Source organism: Cuculus canorus, chromosome 1 (genome assembly GCF_017976375.1).
Source record: "Cuculus canorus isolate bCucCan1 chromosome 1, bCucCan1.pri, whole genome shotgun sequence".
NCBI lineage: Eukaryota > Metazoa > Chordata > Aves > Cuculiformes > Cuculidae > Cuculus > Cuculus canorus.
This window is the reverse complement of record NC_071401.1, coordinates 104,126,931-104,145,220: the sequence shown is the minus strand read 5'-3', so window position 1 is coordinate 104,145,220 and position 18,290 is coordinate 104,126,931. Positions and strand designations below refer to the sequence as shown.

The 18,290-nt window shown below is 37.6% G+C and overlaps 1 protein-coding gene across 1 annotated transcript in view; it reads right to left on the bottom strand.

The window, feature by feature from the left end:
* Window positions 1-16,674, bottom strand: part of LOC128851640 (putative uncharacterized protein ENSP00000383407) — a 29,233-nt gene extending 12,559 nt beyond the window's left edge. Inside the window, exons 1-4 of the mRNA XM_054061638.1 lie at window positions 16,601-16,674; window positions 15,164-15,290; window positions 6,942-7,079; window positions 666-706 (exon numbers count right to left, since the gene is read on the bottom strand). Of these exons, the coding sequence (XP_053917613.1) occupies window positions 666-706; window positions 6,942-7,079; window positions 15,164-15,187 (203 nt within the window). The 5' untranslated portion in view covers window positions 15,188-15,290; window positions 16,601-16,674. The remainder of the gene's footprint in view (window positions 1-665; window positions 707-6,941; window positions 7,080-15,163; window positions 15,291-16,600) is intronic.
* Between the last annotated feature and the right edge of the window lie 1,616 nt (window positions 16,675-18,290).

The window sequence follows — 18,290 nt, the reverse complement described above, 5'->3', positions numbered from 1 at the left end:
ACTTAGTTTTGATCTAAGCAGGAGGCTTTTAGGCAGATAGGTGATTGCATCGTATTTGGTAAAGCCTGGTAAAACAAACTCTAGGTAAGCCCTGTGCTGTGGTTTGGCTTCCCTAAAAGTGTTAAAGGAATATGAGAAAACCGTGAACGGTAATATATATTAATCATTAGCTCAAACCTTAACATCGTGTCTTAACAAATGGATGCAAAGCATACTGTTTTTACAAATATACTTGATAAAGTACAGTCTGACCTGCTTTATCTGAATCGTTTTGCAAACTAATTTTTTGCTTGGATTAAAAACACAGACAAAAAACTCTTCAGGAGATTATCAGGTCAATGGTACAAACATGCTATAAAATAGGTTACCACTTCAATCTTTCAGAAAAGCTGACATACGGTTAAACCAAGCTTAGCTTAATTGCATTTTACTTCAGCTGTCCTGGTTCTGATATTTTGGAAGAAAGCTTTATGTATATGGAAAAATCATGGCAAAAGAGCTTTAGTAGTGCATTACAAGCTTGTTACTTGCTTCCAACTGCAACATTAATACAAGTACTCTACAAGAATTAAAGCAACATTGGAAAACATTAATAAAACAACAAGGATGAAAGATACAGACAAATACAGTGATACTGTGTAGACCTCAAACTGGTCTCAACTTACTTTCTTTTTTTGGTCACTGTGTTCTCAAAGTCAGGAAATTCCTTTTAAAAAGATAGAGAAAAAAAAGTCTATGAAAATCAAAGATGTTTAATCCAAATATAATATTTTCCTCACTAGAAAGACACCCAATTATGTAATTTTGATGTATGTTTTTAATATCCAATAGTATTTCCAGCCTTTCTTTCTCTAACACCTAAAGTTGTGGTGGGCACAGTGCAGCAGAAAGTACATGTAGTTGTGTCCTGATTTTAAAAGGCTTCAATATCCCAGCTGCAATATCCCTGAAAAAAACATAAACCAATACACTTTTACCTCAAGAATGAATATTTTACATCTTCCATAGTATGAATCTTTTAAATTTTATGGGGATAAAATACCCACATGTTACAATGGGATGGCTTTCTAATGGACACTGACTCTGTAACCCCATTACATGAGGAAAAGAGAAGGAAAATCTGCAAGTAAAATTGAAAGTTGTGCAAGTCAGTCTGGTAAAGTTCTTAGGGACATCAAATCAGAATCAAGCACTGCCGTAGAGCTAAGATCACATAGCCTCCAGGGCCCAGGGTTTAGGTACCCTGACAAGATATGGGAAGGAAAGGAAGAGCCATGTGGGTGTTGAAAGAGTGAACAAAAGGGTGCCTAACTATGCAAGTTGTGCCAAAATACCTCACTGCATCTTTGCTGTTGTAGTCACCCTGGGACTTAAAGTTAATTTTAACTTTAAGAAAACCTGAGGATGTCATGCTAGGACAGAAAAGAACTCTGATCCCTATACTATTTTGATATCTCCTGAGACAGAATATCAAAGCACTGTATCACTTTCATGTCTATTTCTTCCTGCCTGGAAAGCAGAAACTAGGATAAAAAAGTCCATGATGAATGCCACTTCAATCCACTATCCAACAAGAGACATTAAAAAAAATATATAAGCATTCATTATTTTATAAATAAGAAAACTTCAATGTATGAACCTATTTTTCGTATTCTTATGTTTAATTTATTTCCTTCGTGTATTACTATCTACATCTGCATGGCTGTGACCACAATAATTTAAAAATGTCATCCAGGTTGCTTGATGAAAAGCCAAAACTTGTACTACATAAAATGATATAAGTGCATAATTGAGTTTTCTATTTTCCCCCTCCTCTCACTAAAATCCGTCATAGATATTTTTAAGCTCCTTCAGGAAAGTGCATCAAGAAAAAGCTGGGTTACTGCACTGAAGTTATTTTAGCTGAGTGTAGGATATTCTGTTAGCACCTGGATATTTGTGAATGCTAATAATTGTAATCAGTTTCCACAGAATATTTTTTGCATGCGGATTTGTTCATAGATGTTATGTGCAGATCAAAAAAGTATACAGAATTTATCATCTACTTTGAAAGACTGCAAGCAGTACAAGATAAGTTTCTTGCTGAAAAAAAATCAGCATTTTAGTATTGGGACAAATCTTTTCAATAGCTCTAAAGAAATGACTAGATGAGGTGTACAGGCAAACGGAGAAGTCGAAATTTTTGAAAAAAGTGATTTTAAGGCTCTTTCTTTTAAAATGATAGTGTCGACACCTCATTAAAAATACTATGTATTTGATTTCAAAGAGGCTTGTTAAAGGAAATGTTATGCATGGAGGCCAGAGACCAAAGGTTATTTTGTAAGTTAAAATCTACATATGAACCAGGGGAAAAAAATGGAGACAATCCCTTTCTAAAGCTCAGTGTGGCCATATACCTGGAAAGACTATTACTTCATAGCTTCATATGCCATACACCTAGTGTGGAACATGAAACACAGACCTGTAGGTTTAATCTTTTTCTCCTGATTTGAAACCTGTACTTCAGCCTTAGTTTCTTAAGATTCAGGAAAAGATGCATGTATGGCATTAGATCATACATGGAAGTGATGCTCGTGTGAGTTCACTGGATGTCAAGGGAGCAGTGGCACAGCGAAATACAACAGTGGCTTTAAATGGCCATTTAAAACTGGCACCTCTTATTTGACACACCTCTTCCTGCTATGTCTGAATCAGCTGGCTAAACTGGGGTACAGGAATAAATTAATCTTGCTTGTGTTTTTTTTTTAAAAATATCTTTTCAGTATTTGACTACACGTAAAACCATATGTAACTTTGATATGAAGCTAGAAATTTGGCAGTTCTAAAAACATATTTCATCTTAGGATGTAAATTAAGGTTCATCTAGACTCTGCTCTCCACATTCTCAAAAGGGCAAAATTACCTTTTTTTAAGAGTATGGTTCACTCCTTTCCTATCCCGAATATGAACAATTTGTTTCCTAAAAACAAATAGCATATGTGGAAACTCAACATTATTAAATTATTAATAGAGATCTTTACTCCCTGCTTTTATCTAATAACTCTGGATTAAAGAATTGAATGTGTCCCTCTGGTGTTTACAATCTGTCTGGGAAAGCTAGAACTCCCACGTCTGTTAAGACTTGCAAACAGAGAAAATATCATTTCAGATAAGTAGCCCTTTTCTTTTCCTCACTGGAATCAAATGTCAATTATAACACTGCAGATCAAAGCAGGTATCATGACTGACTGTAATTTTCCTGGCAATAGCTTAGAAAGACTGATAAATTATTTGGCACTTTTCTGATTTACACGGTAGTCAATCATATCTCTGTCAGCAGTTGAAAAATATGTGGATCTCATGACATTTGGTGATTACAATCTGACAGAAAATATATGAAAATAGTTTTAATACTGAAGACATTTTTTGGAGAAGCTTAATACAGCTGATGTGGTTGAAGACTGTAAAACCAAGCTACAAGTGGTAGAAATTCATTTTCCCAGTTTATAGCATAATTAAGGCAAAGAGTACCTGTATGATTCACTAGTGTTGGCTACCAACTATTTCTGAGGATGATTCAATTCAGTTTTGTTATGTATAAGGTTCAAAAACAATCTGAAAAATGTATTTTTATTCCTTCTGTCTGAGAATATTACTGGAGCTAAGCAAGAGGCAAAGTAATCAAAAAGTTAACAGGCCAAATCCTTAAGAAGATTAAAATCAATGTATAACAGGCATAAGACAGTACCGTACGAATCTGCAGTAGGAACATTGCAGGCAAAACATTTGATATACTAAACAGTTCTTTTAAGTTATGTGAAGAGCAGTATATAATAAAGAGCAACTATTCTTAATCCAGAATGTGTTATTTGGTCAGATACTTGATTAGGAGCAAAAGTTATCATGGCCTAAAAATATGCTCAAAGAGTAAGTTCACTGAATTATGTCCTGCACAGCTTCAGTGATCACATCTCCAGAAGAGTGATATAGACCAACTACGATTAGTACAATTTTCAACAGATAAGATAGCTGCAAGAAAATAACTACCTTTTTGCAGTATGAGGAAGAATTTCCTCTAGCACTAATATCCCTTTTTTAAGTTGATGGGGGCAGACCTGAACGCCTGTCCTGTTGATTGACAAAATTGTATAGAAAAAAGGAAGGGGACAAAGTCTTCTAAGACGAAGATGTGCCGTGCCAGACTGCTCCACTCTTTGTCCGTGGAATCTGCATGGCCATGGTTCGGCTGACCATTTAAACATACACTGTAGCCCATACCTACTTAGCAGTGCAGTTAAGTATGTGCATTACTGAATAATGATAGATGGCTGAATCACGGCCCGAGGGAGCCAATAATGTTCTGAATTTATCATGCTATAGGTGACTCCCTGCAGCCGGGAACCAAGTGACGGAATTAAAAATGGGAGAGAAGTACAAATGGGTTCAGTTAATAAGCTTAACGGCTTCATCCAAGGTGTAGGTCTAATAACTCACATGCTAGAAATAGCAGATAAGATTACACGTAGTCCTTTGGCCTTAGCAGCATTTTTTCCATAGGTCTTACTGCCAACACGTCATCACTAATCTTGTTTTCCATTTCTAGAGAGTATTTTATAAATAATCGTGTTGATTCTATGGCCAGCACAGTGACACAGCATCCAGCCGTTATTTTTAGTTAAGTGATGAGCTGAATACTCTCTCAAAACAGAAGAAAATAGAACCCACAGTAAGTTTTAGAAAGCTTCTTGTTAACATGCAATGAGTTTGCTTGCTCATTTACCATTACTTCTATTGATGATGGTATTTGAATTTAGTGATGAAAACATGTACCATCACTAAAATATTCCCTTTAGGTACGAAGAAATGTATTATAAGAGTTAGACGAAACCAAAGTCCCAGATTTTTCTATTCACTGCTGTACTGTATGTATCTTCTTGGACTATGTAGTGCCATCTCACAAAAGCAGCACTATGCAATGTGAAGTGTTTTGCTGTATTTGCTCAGATTAACATACAGGACTTTCTAATCCTACACTAGCAGCAAATCTGCTTCTCTAGGCTGTCTCAATGAAAATAGAGTTCTGCATTGAAGAGGTTGATTACTTTTATTAGCTGAAAAATTTTTGGAGTCTAACTCTCGACTAATATAATGAAGAGCCTGAAGTAATGCTGTCAAATCAGAAAACAGAACAAATCAAGAAACAATAGGAAACAAAACTCCTGAGGTAAACTATCACTGGTCTTTTAATTCTTTGTCTTACACTTTGTGAAAACCTGATGCAGCACATAGTGTTAGGGATGTGTCTCAACCATACCAGGAGAAGATAAAAGATACTTTCTAGTCCTTATCTATTGCAAAGTATATTAGGACATCACCTGTCACACGCTGGATACAAACCAGGAAACAATTCTGCTTTCAGTTTTTGTTTTACTTTGTCTGAATACTGTTCCTAAAAGATAAGCATCTATCGGTCAAAGAAATTAGTGCAGTTGTCATTAGCTTTTAAGTTGGTTTGTAGTCACAGCAAAGGCAAATACGACTGAATAGGTGTAGGAGCTGAACTGTAGTGCCCACCTTTGTCAGTAGAATGGCATGTTTCAATATGGTTGTGTAACACAAGCCTAGCAGCCAAGCAGCTAGAGCTTTGAAGAACCCAAATACTGCAAGCATGCTAGGATCAGGTTACAGTTGTATTTCACAACAATGGTTAAACACACTTAGCTGTTGACAGGGTAGAGGTGGCTCATTTTTATAGTAACAAGGTCACAACCAGATAATGGGGAGAAGCCTGTCACACAGGACAGCATCTTCCACCCACTACAGTAAAATTATAATGCAGGTACATTTCAGACCCTAGGCTCATAGATCTGTACTGTTGCTATGAAGAATCCTCTTGAGATCTCCACACTACTATGCTCTCAAAACCAGGACCATTATTTACAGCACCAAGGTGAATAGCAGAAGAGAGAGCAGGTGCAGCATGAGATGGCTGCAGCAGAAGGTTTGGAGAAAAACAATTTACCTCCATTCCTCTAGGAATTCAACAAGTGCATGCCACAGTTTCCGTGCTGTTCTCCTATCCTGCCAGCTCCAGCACTCTCTCCATGCAAATCCTGTGTGCAAACCCGCTTTGTGATAGTGCAATACCATAGGCCCAGCAGTCTCACGGGTACACACTACCTAAGCCAGACTGCATATGGGTAAAACCTGGTGTAATTTCTGAAGGCAGGACAGTCGCTCCTCTTTGAATAATGAACACCCTGTTTTCTCTTTATTCCTTCACCTCAATGCATCATATATTGGTATAGATAGCGATAGTAATTACAAATTGAAGAACATTTTAAGCAGAGAACAAAGATTATGAAATGAAAAAGATTATGAGATTTAATATACTATGTTAAAATATTTGCCAAAGTGGTCATAATATATTATACCAATAAAAAGAGAATTAAGCACGATAGCATTATTTAGGAAGAAAAAAACCCAGAAGACAACCTCCTTCACAGGTTTACCTATTGAGGTCTTGTAAAATATAAAGTTTGCTCCAGAGGCTATTGGTTACAAAATTCATACAACTCACACTTTTGAAATGCAATTTTGTCAATAAAAAGGACAATCAGAGACATTAATAGTATATCCTGTAGAGATAAACTCTACTAAAATCTATACCCAGCATTTTCATATGGTCTTACTTGCAAAGAGAAATTTCCTCTTACAGTGAAGCTTCACTAATCTCACTTTGCTGCTAGCTGTATAGAAACTCATGACCTGTTTTTCAAATATGCTTGTTAAGACTGGACAGAAATCAGGTCACTGGCTAAAGACACGAGATTTGAACAGTGGCTCTAAAGACCCTAAGTCGTTCAAACTGGCAGTTAAACCAGCTGAACATGTGTGCCTGCATACAAAGCAATAGTTTTTTGCACAATGTATTGCATACTCCGCAATTAAACTTTACTTACCAAAGACATAGACCTGTCAGGTAGTCCACAATTTACATGCATGCCCACTGGACTGCTAGCCCGACTGTTAGCAGTAGTTGTATCTTTGGGTTCTTGACGTTCTGGGACAGGCTCATACAAGCTGTCCATTGAGCCCTCCTAAAATACATTTAAACAGATTTTCAAAGATGAACACTTCTGAACACATTGAAATAATAGTAACTAAAAAAGCAGTTTCTGTAATTTACAAATAATTTTTCTCCCTTTTGAAGTATTTTGTTTACTTCTTTCTCTGAAAAAAAAGCATAAGAAATTGATTATAGTAACTAACCAAATGCTGAAATTCACAGTTATCATGGCATAGATTACACAGATTGACAGGAGCAAAGCTGAAATGAACATTAGCAAAACATGAACATAAGCAAATATGAACATTAACTGCTCAGAATGAGTAAAATCAGGTGTAAACCTCCATGTGAATACTGCAAGAAAATTCCTGTGAAAATAACAAAACCTATAAACCACAAAAATTTCTACATAAACTAGAAAACTGTTTTATAGTTAGTTCCTTTTCTTCATCAGAAGAAGGTGATTTGACACAGAAAGTTAACCCTATTCCTTAGAAAAAAATGGCAGAAGTACTGCCAGCTCCCAGAATCTGAAAGCCATGATCTTGGACCCCAAAATCATGAGAATGTGTAGAATTAAAAATAAATTCCATTTGCATTCAATTTTTTGAACTCTATGTTATAAGCCACATGTAAGTGTTCTTTTTTTCCAGCCACCAGGAATATAAGCATTGTAACAGAATCTAAGATTTTCACATATATCCCACAATTCTAAGAATCAGGATTAAGTATCCACACAACCGTTTGATAATTCAAGAGTTAAATGAGAAAGCAGATGGCAAAAATAAGACACTAATAATCCTAGATTTTAGATGTTGTCACTTTGACCTGCACTAAATATTTTCCCAATGAATTCTGATTACTGATTTTAACTTCATTAGTTAAGAAACAAATCAAATTAATGACAGTGTGACTTACAGAAGAGCAACATTATTGAAATTAGCATGGTATATTATTATTTAAAACCACTTGTTCTTTCAGTACAGAAGATAAATACAGATTTATATTTGAAGTTACACTGTTAATGTGTAAAGCTTTACGTGCAAGATTATTGCACTGGTGAAATGCCAGTTCAAAGATGGGACTAGTTTTTGCAACCACAATGTTTATAGAATCACTAAGTTGGAAAAGATCTCTTGGATCATCGAGTCCAATCATTTCTATCAACTACTAAACCATGTCTCTGAGAGCCTCATCTACCTGTCTTTTAAATACCTCCAAGGACGGTGAATCAACCACCTCCCTGGGCAGCCTCTGCCAGTGCCCGATGACCCTTTCTGTGAATTTTTTTTCTTATGTCCAGCCTGAACCTCTCCTGATGGAGCTTGAGGCCATTCCCCCTTGTCCCATCTTCTGCCCCTTGGGAGAAGAGGCCAGCACCCTCCTCTCCACAACCTTCTTTCGGGTAGTTGCAGAGAGCAGTGAGGTCGCTCTTCAGCCTCCTCTTCTCCAGGCTAAACAACCCCAGTTCCCTCAGCTGCTCCTCGTAAGACTTGTTCTCCAGCCCCTTCACCAGCTTCGTTGCTCTTCTCTGGACACGCTCCAGAGCCTCAACATCCTTCTTGTGGTGAGGGGCCCAGAACTGAACACAGTACTTAAGGTGTGGTCTCACCAGTGCCGAGTACAGACGGAGAATAACCTCCCTGGACCTGCTGGTCACACTGTTTCTGATACAAGCCAAGATGCCATTGGCCTTCTTGGCCACCTGGGCACACTGCTGGCTCATGTTCAGTCAGCTGTCAACCATTACCCCCAGGTCCTTCTCCTCCATGCAGCTTTCTAGCCAGACTTCTCCTAGTCTGTAGCACTGCATAGGGTTGTTGTGCCCCAAGTGCAGAACCCGGCATTTGGCCTTGTTACACCTCATATCATTGGTCTCAGCCCACGGGTCCAGCCTGTTCAGATCCCTTTGAAGAGCAAAAGCACGTGTGAGAAAGAGCACACAAGAAATGGGGAAGTAGTACATATGAAAGAGAATGTGTGGAAAGGTGTGCAAAAGTGAAGGCATAAGGAAGAAAATGAGCATGAGGACAGGGAAAAGAGTGAGTGCATGTTTGCAGAAAAGGCCATAAGGTTGCAAGAAATAGTTCGGGGTTGTGAGAAAGAAAGTAAAGGTGTAAGAGAGACCAGGCATGGGAAACAGAGTGAGGGCATGAGAAAAGGAGTGGGCATGAGAAAGAGTGTGCCAATGTTCAGAAAAAGCAAGCGTGAAAGAAAAAGTCAGCATGAATGAGAGAAGAGTGTGAGCATGACAGAAAGAGAGAGGGCAAGAAAGACAAAAAAAAGCAAGAAAGAGAAAAAGATTTATAAAAGAAGAAAGACTGAAAGAGAAAGAGGGAAGGTGAGGTCAAGAGAGAGAAAAAAAACGTAGCAAAGGGTGCTAAAGAACATGTAAGAGAGAGTGCATAAGAAATATCAAATGAAAAGAAAGTTCACAGGAAAAGCAATGAGTATGAGAGTATGGGAAGGTAGAGGCTGCACAGAAAAAGGAAGGCTCAAGACAGACGTAAAGCACAGAAGCATATAAGAACATGGTGGCAAGAGAAACAGCAAGCATACGTGAGGAAAAAAGAAAAAGCACAAAAAAAAAGCAAGGCCACGAAGAAAGGGGAAAATTCCAGGAATGGGAAACACAACTAATAAAGAGGAACACAGCACAAGAAGGAGAGAAAAAGAGAGAGAGAGGGTGTGGTGGAGAGAGAGAGCTAGAGAAAGTAAACATAATGTTGTGAAAGGGAACAAGCACAAAGTTGAGAGAAAGTCTGTGAGGGCACAAGAAATTGAGAGTGTCAGAAAAGTAGAAATGAGAAAGAATGCCTGCATGCAAGAAAGAGTGAGCATGTGCGAAAGTACATAAGAGAGAGAATGAGAATGTGAATATGAGAGAAAGGAAGAGCAAACACACAAGAGAGGGAATGCTCACAAAAAAAAGGAGAATGCTTGTGAGAAGAGACCAAGCATGAATGCACAGGAAAGAGTGTGTGTAAGAAAAGGCAGCAGGGTTGAGGACAACAGAGCATGAGAGCACAAGGAAGCAAGTACACAGAGAAGAGCAAGAGTGCAAGAAAGGTAAAAGCATGAGAATGGGTGAGTACTTGAAAAAGGAAAGTGTGCAAAAAGAGTTCGAGCATTCATGAGCAAGTGTGCAAGAAACTGCACATGAGAGAGAAAGATAAAGAAAGAATGCAAGAAAAAGGGAAGAAGAGAGAGAATACAAGAAAGAGTGAGTGTGCTGGGAAAACATGGCATGTGAAAGAAAAAGCAGGCCTGAGAAAACAAGCAGGAGAGCATGAGAAAAATGGAATGTGAGGGCACAAGCATGTGAACTCACAAGGGGAGTGTTTAAAAGACCTGTAGAAGTGGTTAACAGTTGGACTTGATGATCTTAAATGTCTTTTCAAACCTACTGTCATTATGTGAAACAGTGCAGAGTAAAGAAAAAGGATATGAGAATAAGCATGCATGAAGAAAAACAAGTGTCCACAAGTAAGAGTGGACATAATGGAAAGAGGGAGAATGAGAAACAGAAAAAAGAGAAAATGGGAGGGAGAAATGGAGAGAGAGAGCATAAGTGTGAGGGAAAGGGTGGACACGACAAAGTGGGGGCAGTGGTGTAATGTGTGTGAATATGTGATAAAGTGCAAGTGCAGAGAGAAGAGTGAGCACATGAGAAAGTCAGAGCACTTGAGAAAAGGAACACACAAGGAAGCATTAGTGTATAGAAGAAAGGCAGCACAGGAGAGAGTGAGGGCTTGAGCAAGCAACAAAATGCAGGAGGGAGTGAGAAAAGAACAGAAATTGTGAGAGCACACTTGGGATAGAGGTGGAAAGAGAAAGAGAGAGGCATGGTGCAAGAAATACTGTGCGCCTAACAAAGCAAGCATGAGGTTGTGAGAAAGACTGAATGTAAGGTTGTAAGAAAGGATGTGAGGCTGTTAGTGTGCAAAGTTGTGAGAAAAGGCATGAGGTTACAAGGAAAAGCAGAGTATTGTAAGAAAGTGTGTGAGGTGCCAGAAAGGGTGTGAAGATGTGAGAAAAGGCACAAGAGGATAAGCAGAACAGAGAGAGAGGGGAGAAAGAGGGAAAGAGAGATAAGGGGTGAGTGAGAAAGCAAACACTCAAGAAAAGGGGAGAGAATGTATAAATAAAAAGAGCTGGAAAGATGTCACATGAAGAGAGTGGTATGAGAAGTTGCATGCTAAGGCATGAAAAAGCACGAGAGCAATGTCACAAGAAAGGGCATAAGGTCACAAGTAGTGGGCTGGGGGCATGAGAAGAGGCATAAGGAAGGGAGTAAGGGTGTGAGAAAGGGTGTGGGTGCAAGAAAGGGTGACAAAGAAAGAGCAACCACAGAGTGATTGTGTGTGAGAATGAGAGAAGGTAAGGGAGCAAGAATAAGACAAAGAAGGAGCTAGATAGAGAAAGAGTAAAGTCAGGGAGAGAAAGCTTTCAAGAAAGTAAGTGCACAAGAAGGGAACAGAGAAAGGTAGTGAGCAGGAAAAAGAGATGACACAAAAGAAGTGAGGTAGCAAAAAAATATCTCATACAAGAACCCAAGCACGGATATGAGAGAGAGAGAGCACAGGATCACAAGAAAGGGCACACGGTTGTGAAGACAGGAAGCATGCATGAGAAAGCACAAAAGAGTGAGAAAGAAAGCACCTAACAAAGAGAGAGTGTGCCTTCAGTTTACGAAAGTGTTTGTTGAAGGGTTTTATATTTTGAAGGACTATATTTCTCTTGAAAGTGGGAATTACTGAAAGAACTAACTTTCTTTCAGGGCGACACAAAGTATTTAACTGAAATAGAATTTTTCTGCTTCCTTTTTTAAAATTTTTGTTTTAAGTTAGGTCTACAAAAACATCACAATATCAGTAAAGTTTTCCATTTCACACAGCACTGCTTAGTTGGAACCTCCATAGAGAAATCTTTGAAAAGCCTCTTATTTATACTAAGTGTTCAACCGTGTTCAGAGATGGCCCCATCAAAGTAGACATATCTTCTGTTTCCAGGAGTGAATGCTACCAAACCAATAAAAGGATACCCTATTGGACAAGAAAGTAACTCAGGACAGGATAAACTGAAAGCGTTCCAGGGGAATTGATGCTAGCCCCAGCATATATAGCTTGGAAATTGGAGAGCTGATTCAGGAAAGTAATTCAAGAAAAAACTTCTGTCTTAACTAAAGGACTTAACAGTTCAATAACATCCTTTCTCAGATTTGTAGGATGCTGTCATTTTTTAGTCAGGGTATCAAAATAAATGGTTTGGCAACATAATATCTTGCAATTCATACAGAAGTAGTGCTTGATTTGGGCACCTTTCCGTGTATTGCCCATAATACAAAAAGAATTTCTGATTTGATTGTCTCACATGCCAAGCACCATAAGATAGAGAAGACTGCAAACCCAGGGTCTAAGGTTGACCTTTTAATCATAGGTCTACAAAAGAAGGAATATTTATGCTTCTGATCATTTTGTAAATGGAAAAGGGACACAAGGTTTTGAAGGTAAATCTAATTTTTCAGGAAATCTCTTGAGACCAGGGCAATGAGTCTGATGCAAAATTCATCTCAGTTGAGAAACCAAATCATTCTGAAGTCAAATCAGGATGCAAAGCACTGCTGGAAGGACATCATCCCATCCTGCAGCACTCATACTAGGAGATCAAAGGGCTTCTAGGTGGCAACAAATTGGAAAAAAAAAATTGTCTGCCTCCTTGAGAAGGGCAGAGCCCAGTCCAAGCTCCAAAACTCTTACAAAATCTTGCGATTCTTGAGTGTCTTCAAGCTCCATGACACCACTTGCATAACACTGTGTCTTTCATGCTACAAATATGTTGCAGTTTTATGAACAGGTAAGAAAGCAAAACACACAGGAAGTCAAATCCAACAGGATAAACTGATGCTTCTTTTACTACACAGTAGTTCAGCCGCTGGATCAGCCAGAAGTTGGTTTCTACCCTGTTTTTAAACAGAACATTCTGTCATTCCCTCAGGTTGTCCTTCAGTTTGCATGTTACTTCAACCATTATATTCCATAGGGTAGAAATCCATTGCCTCTATATAAAAGATGGTATCATAAAAATCTATGCATATGTACACATATGTATATACAAGGACATAATTTGCAGTCTGAAATATATACAAGGAAAATACTTCCATGAGAACACTGGTTTATTTTGGAAAACTTATTTTATTCTGTTTGCCATTAATCTTCTCTTCCAAGGTTTCAGGTTTAACAGTTACTCTAGAAGTACACTTGATGTAAAGTAGCAATGATTTCTATTCATCAGTGGCTATTTGCACCTACTAAAGAACTACTTCCTTTGTATCTTTAAAAGATGCTTTTAAAGCTTTATTACTTTGTTGCTGTGTACTATGTTTTGCTTGCTCCTGCGGAGAAAAACACCCTCATACCAATACTTCAACCACTTTGTCGACAGCTTTTTCACACAGGCCAGCAGAGTAAATGTAGCACTTGGATCACCAGGTCATTTCCAAGCTAGGCAATCTGATTACAGAAAGTAACTGCACCATGTTGCATGCATAGGGAGGACACTAAGTTTTACGAAATACATTAGTCACCTATGAATTATCTTTAGATCTTGATACTGGGTACTCAAAAGATTACCACAGCAGGCAGAATGGCTCCCACGGAAAGCTTGTAAAGAATGAAGGTTATCTTCTTAGCAGCAATGTTTTAACAGAACTAATTATTGCATTACAGAAACTATCATAGCACTAGCTTTCACTTGTTTGACCTGTCCATTATTACTGCAGTCATTATGACTCTGGGAGAAACTCCAGTTGCTACACACCTGCTTTAACAGAGAAACGGTAACTCGACCCTCTCAATCTACGCCACATTTTATCTAAATGCTCATTTCTCAACTGATATGCCGTTCAACACTTTTTAAAAAAAATTGAACTACATAGAAAGCAAGAAGCTGCCCCAATGGAACAGTAAAATATTGATGGAATAGTTTTGTCCTGATGGTCTGCAGGAATGACTATTTTCAAGCTGTTGCAGTTTGTTCCACAAAGCCATTGTTAACTTTGAACAAATACACAGGTATTCACATTAAACTATCATCAAAAGTGTCATTGAATTCCCAGGAAATTACTTTTTATGAGGGACTCTTGTCACAGAATCCTAAAATACCACTGTGTTTTACTTTAAGTACTCTGAAACAGCTTTTAATCCTTATGATCTGAAGAACACCCATACTTTGCACTAAGACACCATTAGCAATCAGAAACAAAAGTTTACACAAAGCAGTTCCCCTACTGGAATTTGTATTGGTGCAGTTTGAATATTGATTTTTATTGTTCTTTCTAAACATATGAGGAAGAAATACTAAACATCTGGACAAAAGATGAAAAATGGGCAAAAAAAATCGCTGTGCTGTGTAATTACAGCAAATACAGTCATCTAATTACAACTGCTAAAACTGAGCTCTGAGTACTGGCAGATGGTTAAGCTTTGAAAACAGAAACAGTTTCAGTGCACTTCCTATCCTGATTTACCTGTTCATCCTGACCAGTTGTCTTGGGGTAAAGAAAGAGAAAAAAATAAAAGAGAAAGTGAAAAAAAAAAGAAGCCTGAAGAGGGTCTTAAATCAACTCCTCTGTCTGTCAGTAAATATTGCTGTATGACTGGATCAGCCCCAATGACTATGAATTCATGCTTAGTTAATAGAAAATGTGAAATGTAGCAGTTCTCCCAAACTACTTAGAAAGGAAAAGATACTACTATCTAAAAAATAATATAGCTTGAAGCAAATAATAACATACATATATTTAGTAATTTTAACATACCTTTGAGACTTTTTACTGCTTCATATTTAAATGTGCATATTTTTGTAATAGTCACAGATATTGCATAGTATATTAGATGCATTTTGCTCAATCTTATTTTTATTGAATAATATTTTGCTATGTACAATTTCTCATACATTAATTCTTTCATTTATGCTAGAGAGACTCACTGTCATTACACAACCCTTGCACAGTTTGTGATATAACACTTTGATTTTTTCCATCCAAACACACCCAGCAGTCCAGTTTATCAATGCAGTAACCAACTAAATAAAAATGTGCATGTATGCACTTACCAGAGAAAAACAGAAAAGGTTCATGTTGGTATTGAGATCCACTCCAGCACCCCAAAATTCTGCTCCACAAACTCCTGCTGCACAATGCAGCTCCTCCTTGCTCTCCCAGCTGTTTGTACATTTCTCCCTGGAGATTACCGCAAGATAAAATCCCTGCAATAATCCACTGGATTCAGAGCCCATTATCAAATGAGACAGGCTTGCCTAGGCCAATACAAACTGTTTCCTGAATTAAAGAACAGTGTTTACCAACAGAACAAAAGCGTGGTCTGAATGATTATGATGGACTTGGGGAATGCTCTCTTGCAAGCGCGTTTCCATTTAGTTTATCATCTAATAGAAATAAAACTCTTTCTGCCTAAGACCACTGGAACATACAGCTAACTCCAAAGCAAATCTTCTCAGTTTACTCAGATTATCAAAAGACAGATAGAAATTATTAAAAAATGCTGATTTTCTATACAAATGAATTAATTTACAAAATTCAGTAATTATTGTTTAACTACATTTTTGAGTGGAGGCAACTTACTTAGGGATCTTGGAAAATAAACCTGTGTGTCACAATCAAAATATTACAAAAAAACCCACAACAAAACCAAAGAAAAACCTCACACCCTGGGCCTGAACACTAAACAATAATTCTGACTTGTTGACTGCTTAATGATACAGATTAGGACTAAACCAATTTTGCTATTAGAAAACATGGCAAATCTAGAAATTAAAAAAATTGGAAGTATTCAAAGCTGATCCATGGGTTATAATGAGAAGTATTACAGTCTATATAGACAGGTAGACAAAGGATTAGCAATTATAAAGAAAAACAGTAGTCTATATCAGAAGCTGGTATAAACCAGCTGTAGTGGACAAAGTGGTATAAATACCTGTAGTGTAGTAGAACAGTTTGAGGAAGAAATAATGATGAAAGCCTTGTGAGTCACATGTTGTTTCAGATTATTAAATACCCGAAATTAGGCTGGTTTGGGAATAATATTGCCTTCCAACCTGCAATTAAATTCCCATAGCTCTTATGTGAATGCTGTGATATTTGGTTACATGAACAAGCAGCCATTGTTACTAACCAGACAAGTTGATATTCACCACAAATGGAGAGGTAGTGTTATTTTGTGACCAAGATCTTGATTTGCCTTTTTTGGGCCCAGAGCTGCATATTTGTAAATGCCAAGCATGTCTTTCATTGCTCATACTTCTGACTATCTCAGTATATTATAGTCACTTTGCAGTTTGATCCTGCACTCCAGTGAATTTGAAACATCCATTTTTTGGCAGGATAAATATATTTTAACGTAAGTTAGCTACTACCCTGAACAAGACACAAAGGTGGCTAACACAAAGGCATGCCAACAAACACCGGAGGACAGATAAGAGTCAAGATTTTAAAAGGAAAAAAAGTCTTTAGTTTGCACTTTTCCTACTTACGGTGAAGTATACAAAAATCCTTTTTGAATGCTTTTCCCATCCCTCCTTTTCAGATATAATTTCAGGTTAGTTCCACATATTGGAAATGTAGGGTTGGCTATGGAGAGCTTCATGAAAAACATTATAGATAAGAAGCCTGTTAACAAGAGTCTTCTCATTTACTCTTCCTACAAACCTAAAGAACACTAACTGATTTTTTCAGTTACCACCTACTGACACTTTTTTAATGTGATCATACAAAAATAGATATCTGAGAGGTCTAGATTGCCACAGATGGGTTTGCATTTGATTTGTCACTGACTAGGTAGTTTCTTTGTGAGGAAGCAAGTTCTTGTCCTTCCTGTCCCTCAGGTTCTCCCCCTGGAAAAGCTGAAATAACAGCAGAAACCTCATATGCAAAGTACTATGAAAGTAATTATCAAAAGTGCCCTGTCCCGGATACAGAGAATTTCCTTTTTTTTTTATTGCTGTCTGGAAAACTCCAGAAACATGGAAGGATTAGTAAAATGACAAGACACAAGGAAGCAACATGTAAGTAATTGATGGAGATATGATTTTCATTTAGACTAATTAAATCTCTTGATTTGGGGTTAACAAAAGCATCCCATTTTGCAAGGGGTTTGCTATGCATACTTACTCTGAAACTTTTAGAAGGAAGTTTCTTAATTTTATACCACAGATGTAATTAAGAAAGCACAGATCTTATGCTGAGCTATTCAGTTTTATTTTCTTATATTCATAGACATGCAGAAAAGAGAATAATTTAAGAAAAATAATAAAAGATTAAAAGTATCCTCTATCTACTCTTATAGACATACACGTATGTGGCAAGCAACTATGCAGGATGGCAAAAATGGAGAGCTTTACAAGACAACCTTTTGTGGAAAGAGACAAATACTCATCTGGAAACTTTCTAGGGCAGTGGGCCAACTTTTGTTTCGGATTTTCCTTGCTTCGCCATTTAGAAGGAAGAAATTGATTGCATCAGGGTTGAAATATCGTGAGCTAGACACTATTCCATTGAAGTAAAATGTAAAAACAGAGGCTAGCTTTTCACAAATGCAGAGCAGGAGATTGAAACTGGGAGTCACAGCAGTTTAGGTTCTGCGAATATGTCTCCTGAGTGGATGTGCCACATGGCTTGTTTGACTTCCTTCATTCTCTGAAAAGCAGACCCGCAGTACCCAAATACTCTCATTTCATTTCCTGGTGTGCTTATCGTTTTGTTTCCTGCTGTATCAGCTCTCTGCATATATCTATACTGACGGCATTACTGTGACAGTATTGGGTGAAAGTTGTTTCAGTCAGATTTAAAATATTCAGTTCAAATATCCCACTTGAGAAACAGAAATTTAACCCTCTTTGATTTTCCTTCCAGCGGGCTAATAGCTTTACAAGAAATAGCCTTCAGTAAAGACTTTAAGTGGGATCCTACTTGATGCAAGCCACTAAGACCCTAAGACTAAAGACTGCAAATTTGGTTTTGAGTACTTACAGTATTAGGATTCCTCTTATGAAAAGATAACGTTTAAGACATCTACTAATTGACTGATATAACCATCTGTAAGGGTCAAGTTAGTTGATAGGTATAAACTATAGATGGCATTACCCATCAGGTTCCAGTCCTAGACTACTGAAAATGTTACCAGCTGTGAGGAAACACTATAATATTTATAATAAGATGCAATAG